General features: G+C 38.5%; 2 protein-coding genes across 3 annotated transcripts; both read right to left on the reverse strand.

The window, feature by feature from the left end:
- Nucleotides 1-295: 295 nt before the first annotated feature.
- LOC122846925 (transmembrane protein 255B) lies at nt 296-18,703 on the reverse strand. 2 transcript variants are annotated; one of them, XM_044144197.1, is made up of 9 exons: nt 18,340-18,703; nt 17,573-17,715; nt 17,404-17,466; nt 5,766-5,855; nt 4,878-4,958; nt 4,393-4,475; nt 3,484-3,643; nt 2,254-2,400; nt 296-2,019 (listed from the first exon to the last, which is right to left on the reverse strand). In XM_044144197.1, exons 1-9 carry the CDS (start codon nt 18,401-18,403, stop codon nt 1,789-1,791), a joined length of 1,062 nt encoding a protein of 353 aa, XP_044000132.1. In that variant the 5' UTR covers nt 18,404-18,703; the 3' UTR covers nt 296-1,788. The 2 variants fall into 2 exon arrangements, with proteins under 2 accessions (XP_044000132.1, XP_044000126.1); XM_044144191.1 differs by having other exon boundaries at nt 4,393-4,478; nt 18,340-18,702.
- Nucleotides 18,704-20,110: 1,407 nt separating this feature from the next.
- grk1a (G protein-coupled receptor kinase 1 a) lies at nt 20,111-26,776 on the reverse strand. The gene is made up of 9 exons (XM_044140000.1): nt 26,536-26,776; nt 25,359-25,429; nt 24,413-25,161; nt 23,702-23,829; nt 23,423-23,580; nt 22,588-22,671; nt 21,747-21,871; nt 21,460-21,661; nt 20,111-20,624 (listed from the first exon to the last, which is right to left on the reverse strand). The coding sequence occupies exons 3-9, from the start codon at nt 25,112-25,114 to the stop codon at nt 20,332-20,334; spliced, it is 1,692 nt and encodes a 563-aa protein (XP_043995935.1). The 5' UTR covers nt 25,115-25,161; nt 25,359-25,429; nt 26,536-26,776; the 3' UTR covers nt 20,111-20,331.
- Between the last annotated feature and the right edge of the window lie 32 nt (nt 26,777-26,808).

Raw genomic sequence — 26,808 nt, forward strand, 5'->3', positions numbered from 1 at the left:
ATGCAGTCTAATGGTCGGGGTTGATTAAAAAGAATAAAAACCAGTGGCTCTTGAGTAAACTTTGAGTTTAGGACCTTAAGTTCCCATCGTTCCCTAGAGAGTAAACACTATACATTTAAAATGAAGTTGAGAAACATGTTTGTTGAGAGTGTGCTTATGTAACAGACCTTTAAAATCCAAGGCCCCAACATCAGCACAAGAAGAGGACATTTATACAGTCGGGGGTTTTAGGAAAACATGTTGAAATCGGCTGCTTGAAACTTCGGATCCGACAGAACAGCCGTGGCAGAGGGAGTTGCAGAACCACATTTTATTGTTTTTTACTTAAACAAGATATTTAAATTCTCCTCTTTTTTTAAACGTACAGCAACTGGAGTTATACAGTGAAGTCACCTAGTAGTCTGAGTTAGTTCAGTTGAATTTTCCAAGGAAAAAAAGACATTTCTGCGAAATACACATTTTTCTCACATGAAGGCAGATCATTAAATGACAGGGTTTGTGTTTACGTAAGGTTGATTTTTCTGATCGTCATAGCATCTCTTTTCCACTTGTTTTCAACAAATTAGGGACATGCTTCTTTTTTTTCCACTCATATTTTGGTAGTCACTGTATGCACCACTCAAATATGAATGTTACATTATTCCTCTCAAGAAGAAATTGGACGTATTTTCCAAAATCTATTGTTTGATGTTCTTTCAAAGCCCTTATAGCACAAATATATGGGTCAAAGATCAAAACAGTATGAATTTCATAGCAGCAGATACTGAATCCCAACAGTTTACACACATCAATAATGCATACAGTATATTGACTCTTTAGTGCACATTAAATAACACAAAGATTAAATAAGAGCAGCATGAATATCATCTAATCTCCATTTCACATTTCAAGAAAGCCCTTTTTAATTTAAATAAAGATTATCACCACATCTATTATCTAAACGAGACATTAGATCAGTCCATTGTCCTAATATCACACTGTACATTCAAAGCGTCCATCAGCAACTGAGTCAAAGTGAGACGTAAATCACTGAGTACTTTGGAAATTTTGCTTACTTTTAAATTTTGTCAATGCAGGCAATATTTTTAGATTGTTAAATGCTGGCTAGCAGATCTGATCTGCAAACCCACAGTCTTCAATCTAAAATAAACAGTGAGGGGGAAAAAAGGGCTTAATTTTCTTAAATCCTGATGAGCAGAAATGGTACTTCAGATATTTCCTGTTCTCTTTTGTTTTGTTTTAAAGTCTCATACCTTGACTAACCTTAAACTGTTAGAGGATGAGATCATGGCAGGAATGTTGGGCTCCAAACATGTGGTGAAGTGAATTGTGGCGATCCTTCATAAATAAAATCCCATATTTTAGTGTCAGCTTGAGCCTCGGAGGAGTTTGCTTACTCCCTTTACTTGCTTGCGTCTGATCTACTATAAACCAGCTGCAGGAGTAAGCGTGTATTCTTCTATTATACTGAGGTGGTAAGTTGCTCTTTGGGGGTCGTACTTTTGATCGGTTTTAGACTCTTCATGAGTGACAAATTATAATCTTATGCTGAAAAAAAGATAACGGAGCTGATTTTCTCAGTTAACCACAGGAAGCATAAAGATATACATCTATCAGTCGGTGTCTGCGATCAGTTAAAACCCACAAGACACAGAACTGAAATGTAGTGAGTTTTCTCTCTACAAAGACAACCTTCAAAAAGTCTTGTGCTGAACCAGGTGAAGACATTCTCCTCCACCTCCTTTCTTCTGTGCGTGTGTGTGGGCGTGTGTTTGTGTGTGTCGGGGCTCAGCAGGCATACGGCGGGGGCTTCTCGAAAGGGTTGTAGGTGGATCCGTACAGGACGGGAGCGTTGGGGGTCAGCATGTAGCCTCCGGGGTCCTGGGTGGCTCCCTGAGGCGGCGGCTGTGTGGGCATCTGGGCAGGCTGCTGGCTCTGGCTCTCCTCAGAGGGGTTGGCGCCAGAGCCTCCGTCAGAGATCATCTGGGGGGTGGCAGGTGCTTGGAAGCTGCTGGTGTGCTGAAGGGGAGGAGAGACAGAGTAAAATCTCCACAGTAATCTTTGGTATTTTTAGGTGAAATCTGCTTTGCGTTTCTTTGATCTCTGTAGTGTGGCCAAAGAAATGTCAACCAAGATTCAGCAAAAAAAAACAAAAGCACCAGCCAATACTTTGTGTAATGCATGTGGGTTTTCACGTGGCAGAGGAACACCAGGACAACACACAACATCTGATTAATAGCTATGCTTTGGTACCTGCATGGGTATGGGGTAGTTTGGGTAGGCGGGCAGAGCCTGGCCTGGGGGGCAGAAGCCCGAGTAGGAGAGCATGTGCTGGGTCGGGTTGTAGAGGATATGGGGCGGAGGCGCAGGGCTCGGAGCAATCTGAGCAGTGGGCTTCTGCTGCAGGAGTGAAATAAGAAGAATAACAATTTCAATCAAGGAAGAAGTGAGATATCATTAAGATATCATTAAATTAAAATCAAAACACATGTTTTCATCATTAATATTTTAAAGTTCTTCAAGCTTTCAGACATTTTAGGGAACTTTTTTTCATAGGTATCATGGGAAAAGACGTGTGTTTTCCACTTAAATTTGATCAATGAATTTAAAGATTCAGGCAACCAGTTTTGTGTCAACGTATAAGCACCTGCAACGTAATAATTGCAGGTGCTAGAACTTTCCTGGAAAAGCATTTCACTAAATCAATTCAACCAGTGAAACTTAAATGTTTAGTATAATACTTGACGTAGAAAGAAATGTAAGGATTTATTTGTGTTGGAACTCTGATGATTTTGGCTTTCAGATTATAAAAATCCCAAATTCAGTTTCTTGGAAAACTTCAATATTGCATAAGACCAACAGAAAAAGTTTTAAAACATGAAATGAGTGCTGTGGCCATGATATCTCTGGGCAAATTTTTGTGCAAACTATTAAAGTAGTTTTAATCCAAACTTTTCTACTCTTCCTTAAAACCTTTCTGTGGACATTGGCTAATGTTGAAGACATGACCTTTAGCTGCTTCTCTGTTTTAAGCCTGACACTCATACTTTTCTCCTCCACTTGTCCACCTTATTTATTTTTCTTGAACACAACGTACAGTATGGGCTCAGCAACAAGAGCTAGACAGAAAAGGAGCGTGGAGCATCTCTAAGTTAGGCATTATTTCACTCAGCTGAGATTTCTGAGACACGTGGCCAGCTTATTAAAATAATATATTAGCCATGCAATGGTCCTAGTGAAGCAGATGTCTGGAGTTCGTTTTCTTCAAAACCTGCAGGCTGTTAAATCAGTGTTACATAAAACTCCCACATCTGTGCCAGCCACATGGGATATTACACACGTTTATTTTAATCTGAAATAAGATCACCTTTACATTTTTTTTTCCTTTTTACTATTTCTGTGGCCTTTTCCCCCTTCATATAACTTTTTTTTTTTTTTTTTTTTTCTTTCTGTTGTTGTAATTCTTCTGGCCCTGCTGCTCACCATATCCTTGTATGCTCCGAGGACGGCGGCGTTGATGATGCCCAGGAACAAGGCGATCACGTTCAGCACCACAGAGGCCCACAGCAGTCGGTACAGGTGGATGGCATCGAAGCAGCTGCTGACCCCCGTGAACTCGTAGTAATGGGTTTGGTACTCTGAGCTGGAGCAGGAAGAGGGCAGCTGTGAGTCATGAAGGACTTTTAGTGTTTTCAATCTTGCTGTTATGAGCTGCAAGCGCCTGGCACATCTGCAACCATTAACACTGACAGGTTGACTTTTACAGAATCTGAATTCACCAGTCAGATTTGAAACTAGTTTGCAATATATTGTATATATATTTAAAAAAAAATTTATAAAAAATCTTGCTGAAATAGCACACAACACATTGTAAGAATGTGGTTCATAATATGTGGTTATTATTATGATGTTTCTCATTTTAAAACACAACTGTCAGATTTGAAATTAGTTTTATGTTTTATTGCCATTGGGCCTGTAAAACAACAGAGGTGTATATCAAAGGTGACCCGATTTTCAAAACGTACAATATAAATATATTTCACAATCACTGACCACTATTGAGCAGTAAGGTTAGGCCTCATTGGTTATTTGATTGTACTTATGTAGTCACTCAAGAAGAATTTTTATTTGGTTTTTCTTCAGCTCAACCAGCAAGCCAGTATTAACCTAAAGCACTTACTCCTGCTGCCCATTTACTGAGCAAATTAGCAGCACACAACAGAGCCAACAGAAAGATAACTTTCATTTTCTCAAGCGATCATGCCTCTCCCCAAGTTCAGCTGCATCCGCTACGCTGTCACTGTTGCAAGTCAAATTTAAGCCCACATGCAATACGAGTTTCACAAGGTAAACCCAGCTGTCAAGTGCTTGTTTACTGTCTGATTGTCTCACCTCTCGCAGTAAAGGTAGCAGCAGTAGCAGGTGTTGCTCCTAACTCTAAGCGAGCAGGCTTTGTTGAATGAGCGGCACGCCACCTGCTGAGACAGTTAGTAAGTTCACCAGGCTAAAAATTGTGTGGATTTAGATAAGTTGTTTAGGCAAACAGATGTAAGCGTAATGTGTGTAAATCCTTTTACAAAACCAGGGTTGAATCTAGAAAGTTAACAGAGCTGGCAACACTGGAACCGACTACACTTTTTTAGGAGTAGCAGAATCACTGAAACCGAGCTCAATAACTGGATTTTATATATGTAGTAACGCGTTTATGCCACTAGATGTCAGCGCATACTTTATAAAACATTCAATGAGGCACAGAATGGGATTGGTGCTTTTACTGTTTTCTAACAAAAGTCACTGTGTGTGTGTGTGTGTGTGTGTGTGTGCGTGTGTGTGTGTGTGTGTGTGTGTATTGCATGGATAAATTTAAGAAAGTAAACCTCAGTAAAGTAGTTATCGTAGGCGTAACCTGATCCACTGCTGTAATAGTCACACATGTTCTCCTCCAAAGGCCGTATGTCCTGAAAGAGACAAAAGATTTATACAATTAAAAGTGTAAGACACATCATGCAAAATCTGAGCATTTCCCAGATTTACATTACATGTGAAAAGCGATGTGTTTTTGCTGTTATTCTGCATCTGTGTGCCAACTGAGGCTGCAGAGGTTTACAACATGCATCTGCTCATTTCTGCCCACTGCACTGGTTCTGCAAAAGCCAGCCCATTAGTCTTCACTGCACTTTATGCAGCACCAAAGGTAATAAAAGTCATTTTACTTTCCAAGGCCTGAATGTGCAATAGATATGACTTTTACTGCATGAGGACCAAATACATATATCTGTGGAGACCAGATAATATTGGTGATCAATATTAGGAGCTCAGTGCAGCTTTCAGGATGTCATTAAGAGCAGCAGCCTCTGTCGCCCAGAAGGGAGGCTGTGACGATCTTATTAGCCCTTTGTTTGCTTGTCTAGAGGTATTCTGGGGTAAAATGTACATCTACTCATTTAGTTTGTGCATTAACACATTTTCCCTCCTTGATTCCTTGTAGGTAACAGAAGTAATTTGGGGGATTTTATTTATTTTTGTGACGTTTTAATCAGGTTAAAAGCTTAAGAAACCCTCTCTACAGGTCGAAGTGAGATCAGGACATTCGATACGACCTGATCAGTGTGTCTGTGAGTCTCGACCTGGAATTCAGTAGAAAACCCTGCCTGATTTATGTGGAATGAGATTTGCTGTGTTAACACTTGGTTTTTTTCAGACAAAAAAATACATAAAGTCACTTGAATTTATGTATTTTCAGGAGAAATCTGTGCAATACTTACAATGAACTCTGAAGCAATAATCCCATCCACAATGGCACACAAGAAAGACGTAATGACTCCGATGCTGATGAAGATGATTGCAGCCACAAGCTTAAGGAAAGACGGAGACAGAAATAACAATAAAATAGTAATAGAAATTTGTAGAATATCACACCATAAACATGTAATATTAATTGTGGGTTTTTTTTCCCTCTGATAGCCAGAGCTTAAGGTTTGGCAACCTAATAAGTAAATTTATTGACATAAACAAACAGAAATGTATGTCTTAATTCCTTTAAAAGTAATTTTAGAGTAATCTGTAACCTTAAACTGGCTGTGTTTGAATCATCAATATCAAGGTTTCATTTACCTGATTATGTGTCTAATTTCAGATCAATGATTGCGCAATGCTTAAAGCCAAAGTTGGCATTTTCCCATAACACCATCACACACACGCACACACACACACACACACGCAAGCAGGTAATCTTCACATCCCCGGTGGTATTCATCCTGATTGGTTGTCTGCAGCGTCTGGGCTGCAGGATGATAAAGGAAATGTATGGCTCCTTCGTCTGCCAACATGCTGTGGCTGATTTACAAGCCGGCCCACGGCGTGCGGCGCAGGAGGATGGCCTTTTGGTGACCCCGAGGTCAATCTAATTCCCTCTATTCTGCCACGCACACACAAAACCACAGTGTTGTCTGTTCCCGATCACTGATCAATAACCTCTACCTTCATCTTTGTTTTTTTTTAAGACAAGGTGATCTAACTCACATATCCACCCGAGTCTTTTACACTGCGCGGCACGGCCATTTTGTGATTTCACACCCTCAGCCCTGCAGACACAGCTGGCAGGTCACAGATGTCTGGTAATAAAATTTACTAATCAGCATCAGCTACAGACGTTTAAATCGCCCCACTGGACCCACAGGACCACAGCTTCGGTACGGGAACAACTTTCCTTCTTCAGAACGTCGGCCTCAACTTGTAATTTTCCTGATTTGTAACTCGGATAGTCATCGAGATCGATTTCATTTAGATTATTGGAATGCTTTCACGAAGATTGTGAAAAACTCCAGTCAGACTTTAAATCTGTCAGAAACCTCTCCATCCTCGGTATCTATTATTTACTTATAATCTCATTAGAGATTAATGAAGTTTACTCATCTATTTTTAATCATGGTAAGGCAGACAACATCTAACAGACATCATTATAAAGAATTAAAACAAAATATAATAATACAATTTCTTTTTTTTTTTTAGGTAACTACACATACTAGCAGGTTGACCTATAACCTTGTAACTTAGTAAATTGCTTAAGATCACCTGAGATATTTTTTGCTGTAATCTCGGCATTACATTAGGAATGATCTAAAACCTCCAGGTGTCAAAGATATTGTATAAAAACAGCTAGACAAATATTGTGAAAAAGTTCAGCACCTTTTATTACCAGCTTCATAAAGTGAAACCGATTTTTTTTTTTTTTTAGAAGTTCACTACACTCAGTGAAATTTTCCCAGCCTTTATTTTTTTTTTTTTTTTATAATTTTAGCTTGCAGCTAAAACAAAAATCAGTGGCAGTGAAATTTGAATATTGCAAAAAGTTTATAAGCCATTTATAGAAAGTTGATAGGAAGGAAAAAGTCTGTTAAGAAAAGGTTTGCCGGCAACAGGGATAACTGCATCCTTGAGTGAATTGTCATGCAAAATCCACTCAACGATATGAGGGAGCTTCACAGTGAGTGGACTGAGGGAGGAGCTACTACACACAGATGAATCCTACACTTTGGCCAAAACCAGAGTCAATATCGGAACCTTCTTACCTGGGATAAGGAAGAAAAAAAAAGAAGAAGAACAGCACTATTGCTCAGAGTCATCTTTTGTGAAGAAAGTACTTTTTTTTTCATTCTGAAATCCAGATCCCAAATGGGATCTGGATGAAGAGAGGAGAGGCACAGAATCCATGTTGCTTAAAGGGAAACACTTTATTTGACGGGTTGCGAATAACAATACACCAACAATAATTATGTAGCTTTAGTAACATAAAGCTACATCATTTTTAAAGTTTAATCAGTAATACTTTTAGAACAAATTTATGTCAGATTATGATTTCTTGGTTAATGTCAAGTTGTCATAACAAAGACATTTTGAATAATGTCAACTTTTTATTAAAAGTGTCCTGATTTACCGAATGACACTTTTTGACAACAGCCATAAATATTCATGAAGACTTACTCATGTTCATGACAGGTGTTATGTCATGTTTATGACGGTGTCTTATTCACAACCCGTCAAATAAAGTGTTACCGCGTAGAGTCCAGTTGCATCACAGTCAGTGATAGTTTGGGTTGCCATGTCGTCTACTGGTGTTGGTTCACTGTATTTGCTGAAGTCCAGAAGTCAACACGGCCGCCTAGCGGGACGTTTTACAGAATGTCATGTTTCCTTCTGCAGAAAAGCTTCATGGAGATGCTGAGTTCATTAACCACCTGTGCCCAGTGCCAGAGGTACCAAACGTTGGTTCAGTGATGTCACTGAATTTGATTGGCCTGAACCCCCATGAAGGATCTGCAGAGTATTTTCAAGAACTTTTCAGAAGCCTGATGTTTTGTTTATTTCATGAAATCCTAATTTTCCAAAACACAGAATCTAGGGCTTTACATAATCTGTGAGCAAACATAATCAAATTATAAGATATAACAGCGTTAATACTCTACTCACTATATATAACATATGGGTTTTATTTTCTGAAATAAGTGACAAAACATACTGAATTTTTCACCTTTTTTTTTATGTATCTGAAGAATACCTCACTTTAATCCTCTTACAGCTTTCTCCTACTTTACAATCCCAGCTGAGGTCTTCTTTTGCTTTTTCACGTTCATATTAAATATTTTTCTTATCACCAATGGAAAAACGTGTAAAATTTCCTCAGCTCAATCAATTTGATCACTTCATTTAGATTAAAAATAAGTTGTAATTGTGCAACAAAACTAATTAATTTCTTAAGCTGCTTAAATCTATCTAGTGAGAACACATTTCCAAGCAAACAAGACTTTGTAATTCTGAGAAGTATCAACTAGAACAAGAAATTTTATTCCTTCAACCTTTCATGATGCCCCACCTCTTCACTCTCACTGATATTTGCAGTTAATTACTGTACCGTCGTATTCCTCCTCTTTGCAGAAAAAACCCCCATAATAATTAGAAAGCTCCAAACAAAATTCAGATTGTTATTTTTTATTTTGTTTTAGCGTATATCAAAAGTGAACAATTTTGCTTTTGCAAATGGCGCAAATATTGTCAAGCACACTGATCTGGTTGAAAATGAGCGAGGAAATCTGAAAAAGATACTTCTAACAAGATTCTGAAATTCATTTTCATCAGCGACGTGAATAAAGAACCAGGCTGAGAAAATGAGCTCTTTCTGGATGGCTTTATCTGCCACTGGTCCAGACTCTCCACTTCATTAGCGGTTCAAATGACTTCACTTTTATGGGCTGCAAGTGGGAGATGAAGCCAGCGGCTGAGACAATAGAGCCTGACAACTGCATTACTTCAGATTACCTTGGCAACAGCTGCCAGCACATAAAACATATTCACTGTTTAATTCACTAACATTATTCTCCCAAAGGTCCAGTTGAACTGAATAATCATATTCTGCACAAGATTAAAGACACACACACATCTGGTGTAGCTGGATGATCTACTCTTGAGATCTCGCTCTGCTTCCCTTTAAAGCATCTCTGCAAACTTCATGTGTGAAGTGAACATTTTTCTCTGACAGATTTCTTCTGGTTTTGCTTTTTTTGTCCCACTTTAACATCTTAGATCCTCATTTTAATACCAGACAAAAACAACGTTTGTAAATCAGTTGTCAAATAATTCAACATATCATTTAAGCAATAAAAATATAATATCTCCTAAAACACAATAATTGGTGCTACAACGCCCAGCGTTTTCTTTGTCGAAGAGAAATTTCAGCCCAATCTTCTGTTCAGAAAAGTCTAAATCCGGCCGCGTTGAATGAAGAGCCAGGCTTCGTGCATCGTCACAGCGTCTCGGTCGGCTTAAGATTCAACTTTGACGAGACCACCTCATTCAGACGAGGTCCTGCTGTTGTCCTTTTGTTAATGGCACTGCTAAATAGGCCAAGTTTTTTTTTATCTGATAGGGTAAGAAACTGAAAGTCAGATCTTTTCCTTCAAGGTTTTCAAATGAGTTGGAATACAATTTAGCACAAACGCGCTTTACAGTCATCTAAAAGTTTTTGACGCCTTATTTATTTATACATCCATCCACCACCATAACTGTTTATATTTTGTAAGTATTTTGAAATATAGTAGATTATCGACTCTGATGAAATAAAGGCCAGTTTTCAGCCAACAAGTTGTTAGACTACTTTATCTTAGTAATGTCCCATCAGTGGATCTAATTAGATCCTTTAAAGCCTTTTAACCTCCATAACATTTGTGTCACTTTGTTATTAACAATAAGTCTATAGCTCATAACGACAGAGATGCCTTCATGAGCCGCTTCAACAAGCTTCTTGTGGGAAACATGCTGCATGTTTCCACGTGTCTCTTTCCAAAAGTATTGTGGGACCTACATTTTCCAGCTTATGTCAACTGTAGATTTGCATAAAATGCAAGTGGACTTTTTGCATTTTAAAGATATTTATTTGTTCCTTCTCAAGCTCACTGACTGTAGAATAGGTAAACTCACAGGTCACCATCAGTGTTTTGGTCTGTGATGAGAAACCTCTACAAAATTCTAAACACAAAGAAGCATTTTGATACAACTTCTAGAGTGGAGGACTACTGACAAATGGATAAAGACACAAAGGAATTTTACGGCCTCTGCAAAGATAACTATCAGGTTACGTAACTAAAATCGCTGACCGCTGCAAGGTCTTCCTCCGCTGATTGGTCGGCGACCGTCCAATTGTGACCACGTCGGCAATAAGAAGTGATTGTGCCGTGGCCTGTTGGGTAAAATACGGCCCATTTAAAGGTGCTTCTCTCTGAACTGCAAGGTGACCAGGCGGACTGCAGTGTGGGAGACACGGGCGGTAACTAAAGGAGCTGCAGCTTTAGGAGAGAACACGAGCTACATGAAGCGTTTAGTCATAAAGAAATCTCCCGGAGCATCGGGGCGGTGAAGCCCGTTATCAGCGTGGCTCTGATGACCAGACAGAGAAGTAGTTTTTCACCTTCCTTTCACAGGAAACGCTCCGACATGTTCCTATAAGATTTTTCCACAAAATATATGGCAGCAAAGTAAAAGAAATTAAGATATTAAAGTTTATATATTTGCACATATAACTGAATGCTGTTTGAGCTGGTTCCTGTAAAAACAGACCCATCTGTCTCTGGAGCGATGAGGTACGGGGAGTTGGTTAGGGTTAGGAGGTTTTTATATGCGTTGTGGAGTCTCAATCTAAATGTTCTCTGATATCAGTAAAAAATGTAAATGTCTAAAATGTGGATCCTGCAATTCAACGCTTTCTTGTTAAAGAAAGAATCCAATAGAGGGGAAATTTTACTTTTTTACTGCCTTCAATCTTCAGCCATATTATAAATAAAACTTTGGTAACACTTTATTTGGCCGGGGAGTGCATAAGACTGACCCAACACTGTCATAAACGTGACATAACATGACGATGAAGGAGTCTTTATGAACGTTTAGAACTGTTGTCATGAAGTGCCGTTCGGTAAATATTGACACTTTTAATGCAAACTCCATTACAAAGAAACTCTCATCTCTAATCCGAAACATTAAAACAAGTAAAGCGCCATCTTAAGACTTGGGATGTTGCTGTGTTCAAAAATAACCCAACTAAATTAAACTCTGGTTAAATAAGCGACCACATGCATCTGTTTCTGAATAAGCTCACATATAGTCCAGATGTCTCAGTTAGTTTCCTCTTGACATTTTCTCATGTGCATCTCATGCATCTGCAGAGAGCTTCCAGATTATCACATCGATCTCCTGGTCAAAAATAGTTGGTTAAAAAAACAACAACTCTACCCGTCACCAAAGCATACCGCTCCCACAGTGAAGCATGGTGATGGCAGCATCATGCTTTGGAACAGTTTTATTTTTCACCTGGAAACGAGACCTTCATGGTGGGTGGAGCAATCTTATAGATTTCCTGTGTTTACTAGGAAAGGCCAGTACTTTCCGGTCAAAATGTGCCAAGCTGACAGAGTCCTACCTAAAAAGAATGAAGGCTTTAAAATCAAAAGGGGCATCAACAAAGTCTTAGTTTAGGGGCTACAAACTTTTTTTTCTCTTCATTTTCTCCCTAAAATATTTCAGTTTGTTTTAGAGATGAGTTGTACTGCTCAAATGTCACTAAGAAGTTGGAAGAAAAAAAATATCTGAAACTGTTTCTATACATGAGAGAAACCAGAGATTTCACCAGGGATGTGTAGACGTTTAAACTATTTTACATGACAATTATTGAAAATAACTTTCTTTTTTTCATATTTTGATTTAATTGTGTGTAGTATTGCTTTTTTACTTCTCTATATTTTGTAAATGTTATTTCGCCTTGCAGTTGAAAAGATGTCTTTTCAACTGGACCTTTTGAAGCATAACCTGTAAATCATCAGTATGAATAAAAAAACCATGATTACAATAGATTGGTTGTTTTATTGAGTTCATTAATTTTTCCAGGGAAGCAGGGAGCGCATGATAAACTCATCACTCCTCTCCTTGTTTACATTTCGGACCATACCAACACCTCCAACTGCTGCTTTATGAGGTCAGAGTACCAAAAGGATTGGCCCATTCAGGAAACGAGACCTCCGGGGCTCTCAGGTATCCTAAACATTGTGCTGGGGACAGTTGTTCTTCTCTGCCGTGCCAACCGGCTCTCGCGTTACCGCGATGGCATCAGATGGAGGAGAGAAGAATTAGACACCTGTGTGGGAGCGAACATCGTGCCTCAGAGGAGACACTGTAGACCAGTGTTAGCGTGGCAGCGATCACACCATTAAAGTTTAAAAGCACAGACGCGGGGGAGCGATGCCAGAGAGGCAGCCAAGACGCCGCAGCTTGTTTTCTTCGTTCACACATTTAAACAACAAAGCGGACAACACGAAACCAGAGTCAAAACTCAAGAAAACTGACTGAAGATATGACCTGACTTTATCTGTGGTGATGACACTTTATGCAGCTGCTTTGTCACAGAGTGTGCTGTGTGTGTGTGCGTGTGTGTGTGTGTGTGTGTGTGTGAACGGCAGCGGGAGGAGCATCTATGAAGACTGATGCAGACATGGTACACTGTCTCACAAAGTAAGCCAGCGTGATCCGAGCAGGCATGCAACACCCCGGACACTCCATGAAAAATTCACATGTGCCTCAGTCGTGTTGAAAGGCACAGCGGACACGCCTGCATCATGCCTGGACAATCTATAATGAAACTGGTGACCTGTGCTACGTTGTAATGTACCGATTTGGACAGGAGCTGGTATTCATTAGTATCCTAATGAATACAACAATCATTAGAATTAGGATCACAAATGTGGATCAGATTTTTCTGTTTATGGTAAATTGCTCATGGCGAGAATGATGGCTTTTAAAATTAAAAATGAAAGGCTTTACACCGTGCTCCAAATTATTATGCAGGTGATATTTTCTCAGATTTTCTTAAATGGTCAATGCAAATGATGGTCAGTATAATTTTCAAGTCATGAACTATTACAGTATAAATCAAATTTTAATGAACAAAGCTTCCCATGAGAACAGCGTTTTTTTTTTTTAAAAATAAAAACACTCAAAATGCCCTGTTCTAAATTATTATGCACAGCAGATTTTCTAAACATTTTATGAATTATAAAGAACTTCAAATGGCCATTCTTTGAATGTGCAGCATTAAGTGGTCACATGTAGTAAAATCCAAATCTATTTCAATCAAAAACATCTTAAGAGACCGAGTTACATGTTAACATAGAATCCCTTCCTTGATATCACAGCACAATTTTTGCATCCATTGAACTTGTGAGTTTGTGGAAAGTTTCTGTTTGAATTTTGTTGCAGGATGTCAGAATATCTTTCCAGATCTGCTGTTCCACCCTCAGATCTTATGCTTGAGGAAACTCCAAAGGTTCTCAATAGGGTTGAGGTCAGAGGTCAGAGAAGGATGGTGACCACACCATGATTTTCTCCCCTTTTGTGCCCATAGCAGCCAATGATACAGTGGTATTCCTTGCAGCATTCATTGTCATGCATGAATATGATTTTACTACTGAAGGTTGGCTCTTCTTTTTGAACCATGACAGCAAGTGATCAGTCAGAAAGTCCATATACTTTGCTGAGGTCAATTTCAGACCTTCATGGACTCTGAAGGGGCCGACCAATGATTCTCTCCTCATGATTTCGGCCCAAAGCATGACTCCACCACCTCCTTGCTGTTGTCACAGCCATGTTGGGACGTGGTGACCATCCACCACCAATCCACTACTGCGTCCATCTGGACCATCCAGGGTTGCTCAGAAGTTGTCAATGAACAAGTCTGTTTGAAAATTAATCTTCATGTACGGCTGGGCCCACTGTGACCATTTCTGCTTGTGAGCTCTGGTTAGGGGCCTAATAGTAGTTTCATGTACCACAAGCCTCTGGAGGATCCTCCACCTTGAGGTTCCAGAGGCACCAGCAGCTTCAAATAACTGTTTGCTGCTTTGTAAGGGCATTTTAACAGCTGCTTTGATTAATTTGTCTAACAGAAACCTTCCTCATTAAGCCTTTATCTGTACAAACCCATCTTTGTTCTCAATCAGCCACAAATCTCTTCATAGCATAACACTTCAGTTTTTATTAAATATATTATAATGTTTTCATGCCTTGTCATAAAACACTACAACATCTGATGATTTTCATCAGCAGAGAGATTATTTCTCTTTCTCATATTGCTTGAAACCTGTGGCCTGCTTAATAATGTGGAACATCCTTCTTAAGTAGATTTCCTTTAATTGAGCTCACCAGACAAACTAATCAACCAGCTCTCTGAAATTAAATATAGTGATTCAAAGAGCCCTGACACACAATATCATCTATAAATTTAATAACACAACAAAAAATGTAATCTTTATGATACTTAAATCCAATTTGCATATTAATTTGGAACATGGCGTAGTTCACCTTTTTTGACTGAATGCAAACCTCAAGCAACGATTTTCTGCAGCATTTACATCAAACTGTAGATTTAAATTATCTTATTAACCAATGACACTGTTATTTCCAGAATATTTTTAGGAAAAATAACCTTCATTCGGAAATTGGATGTTACAATGAGTAATGCAGTTATGAGATTGATTGTTTTTGTTTTGTATTTTTGTGTCATACCTCATAATGCAGAAATAAATCAGGAAAGTGATTTTAAAAATGTACATCTGTATTTATTGTTTATAATTATGACTGCTGTTAGGTATTTGGAGTTCATTGACCAATTTAAAAACATAGCAATTTATTATACGTTTGGGGTTTATGGAACTGATTTATGATATGCATTTGTGCAAAGAACCAAATCTCCTCTCCACACATTATCACTATTTTTTTGTTCACGGAGATTAGACAGATTAGACAATGGAATCTTTTTCTTAAAGGGAAAAACAGGAAGAGAGACAAAGATGCAATAGAGATATTAAAGCAAAAATTAGAAAACTAGGCATGATTAGCTCTATTTAGTGTGTGGATTAGAATAATTAGGACAAAATTAATTATCAAGTAAAAAGGTTTGTAAGTCACTGGAGTCCTGTTCAGACGTGCTGGGTATCATGCTGAGTTTCAAGTGCTGTTAACTCGATACTGACAATTAAATGTCACGTAACACCTTCTGCACCTTTGGTTTTGTAGCTGCAATGTATTTGACCGTCACTAGACTTTTATCACAAACTGGTTTGAACTGGCTTCAGGCCGATTCTGGCCCAGTTAAGCAGCATGTTCTTCCCAACTCTAGAACTTTTATATGTGGACGATGTAGATGTCATTTTTCTGATGTTGCTTTAAGGTAGTCCAGGATAGCATATATTTTTTTTATTACTTTCTTTTTTTTTGGCAAGGAGACAATCTGGTGTCGTCTGTGTTCCTGTCCAAAATAAAGGATCTCTGCTAGCAGCTGGCCGATACTAATGCAATTCTCCCTCTTGTCATTGAAGTCTGGAGACAAATTTTCCCCAAGCACAAATCCAGCCATGTACTCTGACCTGAGCATGAAGGAACATGAACTCATTACGCTGCCATTGAGTAATTTGATTTGTCTCTTGCTCACAACACAACAATTTCCCGCAAAACAGTTTAGCAGATTTGCACAGTCTGTAATGTAATCCTGTAATTTATGTTATATATGTTTTGTTTTCCTGGAACATGGCCTCGTTTATAGATGACAATTCTAGTGAAGCACAGAAAGCCATAACTCGCCTTGATGCAAAACAAGGAAAGGGGAGTCGTGCAACATCACATCGAACAAGTAAAGTTTTCAGTATCACCAATTAGGATTTTGTTTGATACTTGAAATCATGAAACATTGCTGTATCCTATTTTATTTGTGCAATATATCCCATTGTAGCCTCTTTATGGGGTTCTTGAGTAACTAAATCTGAGTTGAAATAGACCATGAAACACCGGATGTGTGACTGAGATGAAGAATATCTACAGTGACAGTCTGGTGTCTCTTTCCAGTGACCATTGGGTCAGTGGCGGGATACTCTGGACAGGTTACCAGTCCCTCACAGGGCTATTTCAATTATCTCTCGAGTCATCAAACTAATTGTAATGTCAGAAAAGATAACCTGAGTAAATACCAAATGCAGTTTTCAAATAATGAGGCGGAAAAGTCCATCAAAACCAGCCTGGCTCTATGGTAAAGGTAAAGGTAATTTTATTTATATAGCACATTTTCAGCAACAAGGCAATACAAAGTGCTTTACACGAATTAAAAGGAAATACAAACAAAATAAACAAACCAAAGGAAAGAGCACAAGAAGAAAAAGAAAATAATGTTGATCCAAAGTAAATAAGCTAGATAAATAAACTACCTTTACCTTGAGCATCTCTAAAAACAATGTATAATACCCTGACAAAACACACAACATGTCCATCTCGGAGACACTCAAAAAAGAAAAGGGTTTGGAGCGGCCTACTCAAAGTTCATATTTAAATACAATTAATATGCGGCTCCATTACCTTAAACATCCTGTTAATCCCCTAATATGACTAATTCTGTGAAGAAGAGTAGGCCAAAATTCATCGTCCACTCTTCATGCAAATTATCTCAAATGCTTGAAACTATTCATGTGAATAGTTCATGAATTAGCATAAGCAGTTGCCAGGTTTCAGGGGACAAATACAAAAATGGGGTGTAAGGGTATGTAAACCTTATTTCTACCATGAAATAGACAAAATATTTAAAAAGAAGCACTGAAAAAGACAGATCTTTTGTGCTTTCTGAGACATGGGACTGAACAATAATTCAAAGACATACCTGACCATAAAAACGAAAACAATCGTTTATCTCTTGATTTTCTTCTTTTTACATTTTTACGGTAAGGGATACAATTTCTTTGAGATGAAGCTCTAAATAACTTAAGCCTTAGAATGATAAAATACATTCATATTTATTGAAAATGACACTCGGATGAACAAACTCACCATGGGTCTGCGGTTTTCCACCAGGTGGATTCCAACAATTCCCAGAAACGCTCCAAAACTGAGCTGAAGAAACAAAAGAAATGTTTGTGTATGTAATTTAAAACCCACCGGGTCACCTTATAATCTTCTTAATATATAAATATATATATATAAAAAGTGTTTCACTCACAGTGATGCCAGGGTAATATCCAGACACGGACACGTTGTCAGTGCGAGTGGCCGAGATGAGACCGATGGTGAGGACCACCAAAGCCAACGCCAGCAGAGACACGGTGACCCACAGAGCCGCCTTCCTTCTGCGGACATAGAGACCTGAAAGACGGGAAGAAGAAAGCAGAATAAAACAGATAAAGACGGATGTCCAGATTCTGACATAAATGTGACTAAATATAGTGAAAATATTTCTACACAAATCATGGAATATAGATATGTGACATGCATTTTAACTATTGGTAAACAGAATTGGATATTTTATACAACTAAAGCACCTAGTGTTGTTGTTGTATATTAGTTTTCAATTGTACAAACTGTTATGCATGTGAATCACTGATTGCTGCATTTGATTCACCGTGCAAAAGCATAGAGATTTGACTCTCGTTACTTTTTAAAATCTTTTACTTGCTGACAACTTGGTGTAACAATTTTTTGCAACCTTCATAGGAATTATTGAGCCTTTCATTAAACAAACTTATAAAAGTGATTGGTCCTTCTTTACACCAGGAAATAATCAAGAGGTTCCTCCCCAAGTATTTAGTTTATTCTGCTCCCTTTTTTCACTTGAATAATTTACCGTTTTAGTCTTCCCCAAACCTAAAGGTACATTTGTTAACGCAACAGCAATATTAACCTGAAGAAGGCTGAGGATCAGTTTCACGGGGAAAATGAAGAAACGTGCTTAACAGTGTGAAGGATGCTGATTTTGAAAGTTAAGTTTACCTGCAGAATCCAGAGTTTCTGTGGTTGTTTGCTGACTGTTCTGCTGTGTTTCGGGCTGCTGCATGTTGCTTCAGTCAGGATGACTTCAATCTAAAATAAATAAATAAATAAAAAACACAATCCAGGTGGTTCCTCTTGTCCAGTCAACTAACACTAATTTGCTTCAAAATAGCGTCCTCATCCTGCACGGAGTAACGCGACGGGTTCCTGTGTTTCCAATCCACAGAGCTGCAGGATGATCAGAGGAGGTTTCAGTCAGCTGACTCTATGAAAGGTCCGAAGGGTTCAACTTTACTTGTAGCCTGAGAGGAAGGGAGTCACACAGAGAGAGGAAGAAGAAGCCAATCAGCTCCCTGTGCGCCCCCCAGTGGTGAATTATTCAAATATTTATCTTACATAAGTTTTATACAGCTTCAGATGGATTGCTGTGGAAATTATTTACAGTTCTGAGTCTAATGATGCATAAAATTAGGTTTTATGAGGTTTTCATGATTACGGGAAAAAATAATTTTAATGAGTACAGAGTACCTCTACTGGAAAGCAATATAAATGTGAACTGCTGAAGATGAAATAAAAGTAACCTACATTCTTATTAACAGGCCTGATAAAGATAAATACGCTTTAAAAGAAATTCTTCTTTTTTTCTTTGCTTTTTTTATTTTTTTATTATTTTTATTTTTTTTTGCAGCATCTAACAATGAAAATTTCAATTCTAAGTCATCGGCCATCCATTATTTCTAGTTTTATTTTTTCCAAAATCCCTGCAGTCGTCCTCATCACCCCCAGAAATCCCTGTAAAAATAGAGAAAACTGAAAAACGTCTACCTCAGTTTTCCAGGCAATTGTTTGGGAACTTTTAATTTGCTATCCTTAACAATTCATTATCCTCGGGGTGTAAAACTAATCTGACAAAATGTAATAGGAATTAACAAAATGGGAAGAAGAGGAGAACAACCCTTTAAACGGAGGTAAATTTGTGTTGACCTTTAAAAGTATTGAATGTGCGAGGACAACATAGCTACTGACCAAAGCTTGTCCCTCTTTACGGTCAGAGAAATAATGAAAACATGTGCAAAACAGTAAAATTATCATCTTTGGATTAATACGCCTTCATAACAACCATTCAATTTAATATTTTTATTCACATCTTTAAGAGGGATTTCATTAATATTTAACATATTCAAATAATTATTTACATATCTAATGATTGACACATTGTTACCGCTTTTGTTTCAGCAAACAGAAAAGATTATGGTGGAATTAAAAAATGAATAAGCACTTTGTAAATGCATAGACTAGAATACTAAGCATTAACCTCCTACATGATGAGCATGAAAAAGTGTTAAACTAAACTAAAGGATTTATGAAACTAACAGTGACAAAAAGAAGTATTTTGTATGAATTGCAAGGGGTATAGATTAATTTAAAAACATCAAAACCACATTTGGATTTATTTGCTTAACATCTTTGTAGAAGAAAACAATCTTTAAATCATGTTGGAAACTAATGTGGTACACTGGGGAAGCAGAATAAGAATGATGAAAAATAAAAGAATTATGTGCAAGCTGTAAGCCATGCATTGGTATGAAAAATAAACACTCTGCTGCTTGACTTTTGCTTTTCATTTAGTCTCATAGCAACTGAAGAACTTCACTTTTTTTTTTTTACTCCTAACTAGAACAGTTACATTGAGTGTCAGAAATAAATCTGTATATTTTGAAGAAATAAAAAAAATGAAGAGAAATGTTTTTAAAGAAGCCTGGGCGAACTGTTGAGCAATTTCTTACTCTGGAGTAAAGTTATTAAAAAGCAGAATAATCCTATAAACATCTTTACATTATGCAGTTCTTGAAATACAACAACAACAACAAAAAAAGAATCATCGATGACATGAATTTTCCTTCTCTGACATCTTGCCTGAAAAGTGCTCAGTACTTATGACAGTCCCTGTACAATCACTCATAGAGAGAAGGGAGGCTTCATGTTGAACTCTCAGCACAGCGTGCAGGTGGAGGACTTGGGCGGCTGCTCCAGGATGGATTCACGCCGCAGGTCGTTGGGCAGGGTGCCGCCGGTGCCCCACACGTTGAGCTCTCCGTAGATCCCGGTCTCTATCATCTCCTCCTGCCAGGGGATGGGGATGTTCCCGGTGGCGAACTCATCGAAAAATTCCTTGTCTACGTCTTCCAGAGCCACGCCTTTCACCGTGGAGAAGGCGCCGACGTTATCCAGGTCCTTGGCGTACACAGTCTTAGAGTTTGGCACGAAAGGGGGAAGCAGGATTCCTGAAGGGGACAGAAGGTTCAAGAGTTTGTCTTATATAGTTTGATGTTGGAGACATTGATGCTAGAAGATTCACATTAGCAACAGGATATATAACGTTCTAGTGTTTTACTTTAGTGAGCAATCCACTTAATATTTTACTCTTACAAAGGTTTAGTAAAGCTTGTACATTACGTTTCAATAAAACCAAGGCTTTTAGAACCCTATTTGGACTTGATGACGTTCCAAACACGGTTGGTCAAAGCTCACTGGGAAATGATCAGAACCTTGTGCATTTTAAAACTTGGTAACAAAGTGGCACAATAACAATTAAGTAGCTACAGTAAAAGCATAACCACACTGTTTGAAGAGGTTTTGGTCAACTGTCTCTGCATTTGTTTATATGGGAATTCACAGTGAACAGAAACATGAAGGTAAATTGTTCCTCTATGGGTTTTATTTAAGATAAAACCTTCCTGGATTAGTGTAACATGGAAAAGGAATCCAACGAACTACAAAATGGACATCAACTCATAAGACCATTACATGACATAGCTCATCTGTGTTTGGCACCAACTGAGAAAATGTTTCAGTCTCCCCAATTAGAGATATGAAATTGGTAAAACTCTATCAAGTAAAAGGTTAAACACATACAATTCTATAGTGGAATAATTTTGTGTACTTTTATCTCTCGCTTGTTTCGTTTTACTGTTCCCCCCCCCCTGATGTTTTCAGAGCTCCCTTCGCTGACAGGTGGGCAGGGGATTTGTTAAAAACTTTTTAAAATATTGAGCAGAAACGTCATTTTGGTGAGACTAATAGCTTGTCTCTGGACATTTGTTTCTGTCACAAACTGACCTGCGTTCAGTTTCCTCCAGTTAATATCCTGGAAGAAGGGGTGAGCCCTCAGCTCGTCACACGAGCCGTCCTTAAACCCGAACCTCTTGTCGACCTCCTTGCACAGCAGACCCTCGCAGATGGACCGTGCGCTCTCGCTGAACTTTTCGGGATAGGTCACGGGATCGTTCAGAATCCGCTTCTTCACCACCTTGTTCTCCACCTGATGCAACAAAATCAAGCTTCTGCTCAAACTCCAAAATCAAGAAGCTCCTGGTTTATTCGCGCACCATTTCTTTTCCATCTACCTTCTCTCCCCGACTCCTGAAAGGTCCCTTAGCAGCAAGGAACTCATAGAGTGTGACTCCCAGAGTGAAATAATCCACAGAGTAGTCGTACTCTTCGCCTTTAAGAAGCTCAGGAGCCATAAAACCTGAGCAGGAGAATAAGAAGTTCTCAGGGTTTAAACTGGAGCATCAATTTAGTTTGGATGTAATGAATGAAATAATAAAAATCACCAAACATTTATGTTACAAATATTTTGTTTAGTGTCTCAGTTGGCTAATCCTGTAGGAGATCTGTTAATAAAAAATAAGCAATTAAATCTTGAATCTAATTATTTTCCTTGTAATTTAGTTTTCTTAATTCAAGATCACGTCTCTTTAAGGCCGTGATTAAGTCCAAATGAAAAAATGACACAGAAGGAAGTTCTTAACCAAATCAAAATCGTGTCATTAGGTATAAAAAGAAAAGCCTGCATGATACCCAGAGCTGTTTTTGTTTGTTTGTTTGTTTGTTTATTTTTATTTGAACGTTCAGTTTCATGCACTGAAAATAATGACAAAATAAAAAAAAACACAAAACACATCTTAGCATTGCTCCTCCTTAGTAATAGCTCCAATACTTATTTCCAACCCTTCATAAAAACACATTTTATGGATTTTTATGCCAACTATCCATAAGATGTGCTTTATTATGTTATTTTAAAAAGTATATAAAACCTGATAACGTTAAGTTCAAAACTTCAAAATATAACCTGTGACATTAAATAAGGATTAACTGTATGGCTCTCACACATTCAGTTACAGCCAAAGACCTTTGTTCAAAGAAGAATTTCTTAAGTTGTCTGTGTAAATGTTCTGTCTGTACCTGGAGTTCCAGCATAGCCTTTGATTTTGAGCTGATCATCTGCCAGCTCCACGGCGAGACCCAGATCAGAGATTCGTACGTTACCTGAGAGAAAAAAAACAAACAGCACAGAGATGTCAAGAGCTCACTTTATTTGTAATAAAAAACTCTAAATGTAGTGTGACAAAACAAAACCATCTGCTTAGTGTGTTTTTGAATCCTTGTAAATCCAAGAGAAAAAGCTTAACTTGTCCCAGTTAAGCTCTCATTATGTGCTTGTAAGTGTGCAGAAATGCAGTGCCTTGCAAATGTTTTTATACTCCTTGAACTTTTTTGTTGCATTGAGTTATATACAGTACAGTGTGTCCAAACTATTGGTCTGTACTGTATATAGTAATATACGTACAGTATATATATATATATAACTCAAGGTGTTTTACCACCTTTTACTCTTTGCTTACAGCAAGTTTCAGATTTTTAATTATATCAAACAAACAAAAATTAAAGCATGTGCCTTTTTCTTCTGCTGCTCAACTTTGCTTTGCTCTGTCACATAAACCACTGAAGTAACATGACAGAATAATTCCACAAGTAAAAAGACTTCTGTCAGGATATGAATATTTAACTATCTTGGGCAGATTTGATTTATTTGCAAGAAAGAATTTCACTTTCTACCCTTTTGCCACGTTTACAAAGCAATGGCACTTCATTTCCTGTAAGGAAATGTTTTACTTAACCAAACTCAATTCTGGGTCTTAGTCATTGGCCTAAACCTTTGGAAAATAAGGGGAAAACGAGCTTATGCTGATGAATTAGCTGCATGTAACGTTTCTCCCTTTAGTTGAGTGTTCCTGACCCTCATTGTCCAGCAGCACATTCTCTGGCTTCAGGTCTCTATAAATGATCCTCTTCTGGTGGAGGTGCTCCATGCCCTGGATAATCTGTGCCGCATAGTAACAGGCCCGTGGCTCATCAAAGCCTGGGTTGTTCTCATCCACATTGTAAATGTGATACCTGGAAGCAAAGTTATTGATCAGACACAGGGAGGGAGATATTGTGTAATTTGAACTTCATGGAAGATGATATGAAACAAACAATAATAATGATAAAAAAAACTGTTGATAGAAGTTCTAACCTCAGATCTCCTCCATTCATGATGGTCATGACCAGACATAACTCGATTTTGGTCTGGAAGGCATAAGCCAAGGAGACTATGAACCTGCTGTGAACTCTGGCGAGGATCCTTTTCTCCACCATCGCCCCCTAGAGGCAGAAGAAGATAGTAGTTGTAAGTAAACCGTCCTGGCCATCTTCATTCACAGGGCTCTTACTAATCCCCAGGCTAGCTTTGAGGAAATGTTGTAGTTGTTCCTTCTACTATATTGTCAGATTTCATAGTTTCCCTGTAAACCACCAGCTCAGCTGACTTAATCACACAGTGTGTTTTTCTCAGCTCTCAGTTTGAGCGCCTTCTAGTTTTTTAAAAGGTAAAATTGTGAAGACAAATGTATTTCTCAAACTTGCTGGGTCTGGCAGTTGTATGTAGAGTATTTCGATATAGACTCAGTAAATATTAGTAAAGCCAGTTTAATCAAGCTTCCACTGAAAATTATAATTTATTTTGGGAGTAATTTGTAAAGACAGTGTGCCTGAAATTTGACTCCAGCACATAAACAATCTACAACGTTTAACATAGCTATAAATTATTTTCCTTTGTATGATTGCAACAGGTACATTTGTCATGTCTTTCTAATCCTACATGTCAGTAAATCTGAAACTCTTTTAAGTTTATTACACCTTTATCTATACTGAACACAGCTTGCTTCACATCAACAGAATCTCTTACCTCATAACCTTTTCTTTTCTTTAACCTTTTCTTGTTGAGCTTTTTGCAGGCATACAGTTTTCCTGTGCCTTTCATCTGACAGGCGGACACTTCCCCAAAACCACCTTTACCCAAAACACGGAAATCCAAAAACCAGTCCTCTCCCACCGGCTGCATCTCCAGCCACTTCCACTGCAGAAATCTCTTCAGATACATGCTCTCCAGGAAGAAGGTGTAGGGCACTTCTTTGAGGAAGTCCATGACGCTGTCCATGGTCTCATCGAAAAGATCGTCGCCTGCTTCGTGGTGTTTCTCCTTGACCTTTGTGATGCCATTCTCCGGCAGAAAGGGACAGTAATACTTGGCTTCGGGCTCCATGTACCGAGACAGGATCTTGCTGGCTTTACTGGCTCTGTCCTCGTCCTCAGCCATGTTATAATCCTCGATATCCTTCCAAAGACGGCAGGGGCCTTTATACTCGTTGTTGGAGTCCAAGAACTCCTGGAAAAGCCGTTTGCCGATGGGCTGCTCCACGCAGACAGTGTTGAAGCCCAGATCCAAGGTTTCATGCAGACCTTCACAAACTGTGATGTGAGGCAGCTTCAGGCGGGAGCGGTACTTCTTGTCTCGGTTGACGGCTGGATTGGCGGTGCCATCAAAGCTCCCACGGGCAGAGATGTAGGCAGAGTTGGCCACCACTGTGGTCAAGCCACCAATATCCATGGTGATACAGAAAAAAAAATGTATTCAAAGAGGTTTCAGCTGAAAGTCTATCAAGGAGGAAGTCCAAAACAAGAAGGAGAAAGTAGGGATTTATTCTTCCCTTAGGGATTTTAGAGGCAAAGTTTATCAGCCACCTATCATCCGGTCACTGCAGAGACCTCAGTGAGGTGATCACTGAAGCTCACAGCTTCTTCACACACATGCAGACACATGCAGACACATGCAGATCTGCCTGACTCATCACCTTTCTCCAAAGGGATTTATCCACTCCGTTATCTCTCTAATGCCACATCCTGTGCTTAGCCCATGTGCTCGCTGCAAGAGACAAGGAGGTTGAAAACAAAGCAAGGAAAAGACAAGGGAAGCAAAAGAGAAGCAAGAATACATCAAAGTTCATTACATTTCAGACAAAATAATATGCACATTCATGATTTCCTCATACATTTGGTCAGAGCTTATGGCAGTTTCATAATGTAGCTTTGGTCAGTATTTATACAGGCTTTATAATGGTCTTAATGGTTTTCATTTGGTTTTTGGTGCTTTTTCTCCGATTCTGTATACGTAACCTATTAACAGAGTGTAAAAAATTAAGAAAGTGTACAGGAGGAGAGCAGAACAGGTTTAATACACTTTGTAGAATATAATAAGTGTTTCTGTATTTTATATCTTAAGAAAACAGAAGAGGAGATCCCAGACCGAGGACCTGAAAGCGAGATCATTCTACATTTGATCATCTACACCAGGTGATTCTTTAAATTCAGGAGGCTTGCCATGCCTCAGCAATTCAAAAATCAAAGTTAAATGGCAACTATTCCTCTGACAAAGGTCAGACACAGAAGCACTGACAGAGAAAGACAAAACACGGTCAACTTCTCAAGAACCTACATGTGATGAAGCCTAATGTAATAAATCTCTTTGCCACATTAAATCCTAAAACTCTCAGCATAATTAACTGAAAATAAATGTATAATTTCAGTCACTCCAAAACTGTTGAAATGCAACAACTTTCTTAGAACCGCTTTTGTTCTGGCCAGATCTCAAGTGATAGAATTTAAACGTGTTTTTTTTTTTAAAGTTTATTAAACATCCAATAAACACTGATTTGAATGGAGCAACATGGGAAAGTTTCACCTGAAACAATTATTTTATCATCATTACTGTTATAGCTTACTACTTTACTTTATAAGATGTCCTAACAAACAACGCAACTATACTCGTAAAAGACAAAAGAAATCTGTGTTCCTATAAAAATACGGCCACACATGTAAAAATGTCTTTATCGGTGAGCTGTTAACCATCTCCTCCCACTAATAGGATGATGAAGTCTTTCAGAGATGTGCTGACTGCAAAGTTTGTAGGTTATCAGCTTATGCAGGTCTGCTCGCATGCTTGCGCACACACACACACACACACACACACACCACGACACGTGTGGAGCTGTCACATTCACAGCTGAGCATCACGCCGATGTTAGACAGGGTTTCCAAAACTCCTGGGAACCAGACGGTTAATGGGTCGTCACGTGGATTTATGCATGTGAAGCTGCTCCATCACATGCTTCTGAAGCGCAAAACATGAAGAAAAAAATGTCATTACAATTCATTTTTCTTCATTTGAGTTCTCTTTTGTTTAATTCTCATGAAAAGTGCTAAATATTTTAATTGTTTAAATCTGAAATTCGGAGCCTGGAATCA

The sequence above is a fragment of the Gambusia affinis genome, linkage group LG02 (genome assembly GCF_019740435.1).
Source record: "Gambusia affinis linkage group LG02, SWU_Gaff_1.0, whole genome shotgun sequence".
Classification (NCBI taxonomy): Eukaryota; Metazoa; Chordata; class Actinopteri; order Cyprinodontiformes; family Poeciliidae; genus Gambusia; species Gambusia affinis.